Below are 1,730 nucleotides of genomic sequence, written 5' to 3'. Positions count from 1 at the left end.
GGGGAGGCTGTGGAGTCTTCATCCCGGAAGTCCCCGAGAACAGTCTGGGCAGGGATGGGAGTGCTGGCCAGGATCGCTAAATCCAGGCTTTGTTTTCTAGGTTGCGCAAGAAATCTGGGTCTGTGAGAAACAGACAATCACCAAGTGGCCTGGAGACATCCTGGCCTATAAGGAGCACCTCAAGTCCAAGCTGGTGGGCGAGGAGCCTCAGCTCACCAGGAGGACCCACAACGTGTGAGCCCCCGGGGCCGCACTCCTGCACTGCTGCAATACCGCGCCCCAGCCCCTCCCCTGCCCCCACCTGCCTTAGCTGCACTCTGTGATCCTATCTACAGCTGGACAGCACCTGTCCGCTTCCTGTCCTTCCAACGATTTTTGTCCATGTCTGGACTCAGCTGGCTGTTCCCACCAGCCCCTTGCTGGTTCCTGACCGTGAGTGATGCAGCCAGAGGCACTTGAGGGTTAGCTCAGGGGCGCACACCCTGGTTGGCCCGGAAAGGAGCTTCGGATCCTGGTTTCTGGGTTTTGGTGACGTTGGAGGAACACCCCCAGCCCACCGTCCCCATTCCTTTCTGCTTCTGGTTTGGAGCTCTGGATCAAGGCCTTAGTCCTGATCGGTTTTAAATAATTATTTAACTGTAACTTTTAGACCTGTGCGACGTCTACAAAGCGTCCAATAAAGAAAGAAGAAGCCATGGTCCCTCTCTTGCTTCGCGGGTCTCCGGGCCTCCGCCGCCCCGCCCTGCGGGGCCAACATTCATTCCTGTCCGCAAGAGCGTGGGCGGGGTGGGCGGGAACTGAAGACCAGTCCATAGGACCCGGAGGAACTCTCAGTTCCGTTTGCCGATTCGAAACTCTGCCTTAGGCCGGGGGTTCACAAACTTTAACATGCATCACAATCACCTGGGGGACTCGTTAGAGCGCAGGTTGCTGGGCCTTGCCTCAGTTTCTGGTTCAGTAGGTCTGGGGTGAGACCAGGAATTAACATTACTAACAAGTTTCCAGGTGATGCCGATGCTGCTGGCCTGGGGCCACACTTTGGGAACCGGTCTCCCAGAGCATGTTTTCACAGTGGTCCAAGGCTCTCCTGTCAGGCGTGACCTGTATCACAAGACTTGGGCCACTCTAAAAATGCGGCTTCCTGGGCTCCAGCCTGTCGATTCGATTCCGTTTGGTGGGATGGGGTTGGTGCAGAAATGGTCCGCCGTCTGCTTTTCACACTGAAATTTGCAAACCACTGTTCCTGGCAGGATACAGCGAGTTTTATTATTTTACCTGTCCGTAGCCTTAATTTTCATTAGCACTGTCTAATTTACCTCCAGCCCAGGGCTCTGCATAGCCCGTCTGGACTTGAAGAGCACTTCCACCTTGTGCCACCGGTGGCCGTCCCTCACTCAACCTCTGAAACCTTGGCAGCCATCCTTGTGGGAAAACATACACGACCATATTTCAGTGCTCATGGGACTTCAAGTCCCAGATGGTGTCTAAAGCCCCAAGGAGCTCCCGACCTAATGGGAAAACCAGCAAGACGAGAGAACAAGATGGCATAAATCAGATGCTAAATTGTGACACGTTAGGGTACATAGAAGAGTTCAAAAGAGGGAAGTTTCCCCAAAAAACGGGACTGGTGCTCGAACTTGAATGATGAGGAGGACCTTCTCAGACGGCCATGACGTCCAAGAGGTGCCCTGGGCAGAGGGACAATAAGAACATCAGGTGAGAAGCCGCAG

General features: G+C 54.6%; 1 protein-coding gene across 1 annotated transcript in view; it reads left to right on the top strand.

Annotated features, from left to right (window-relative positions):
* LOC105303775 overlaps window positions 1-1,730 on the top strand; it is a 6,269-nt gene that overhangs the window by 136 nt on the left and 4,403 nt on the right. Inside the window, exons 2-3 of the mRNA XM_011377578.2 lie at window positions 101-234; window positions 336-432. Of these exons, the coding sequence (XP_011375880.1) occupies window positions 101-234; window positions 336-432 (231 nt within the window). The remainder of the gene's footprint in view (window positions 1-100; window positions 235-335; window positions 433-1,730) is intronic.

Source organism: Pteropus vampyrus, unplaced genomic scaffold (assembly GCF_000151845.1).
Source record: "Pteropus vampyrus isolate Shadow unplaced genomic scaffold, Pvam_2.0 Scaffold316, whole genome shotgun sequence".
Lineage (NCBI taxonomy): Eukaryota > Metazoa > Chordata > Mammalia > Chiroptera > Pteropodidae > Pteropus > Pteropus vampyrus.
Note: the sequence above shows the minus strand (reverse complement) of the source record. Positions and strands in the feature narration are given on the sequence as shown.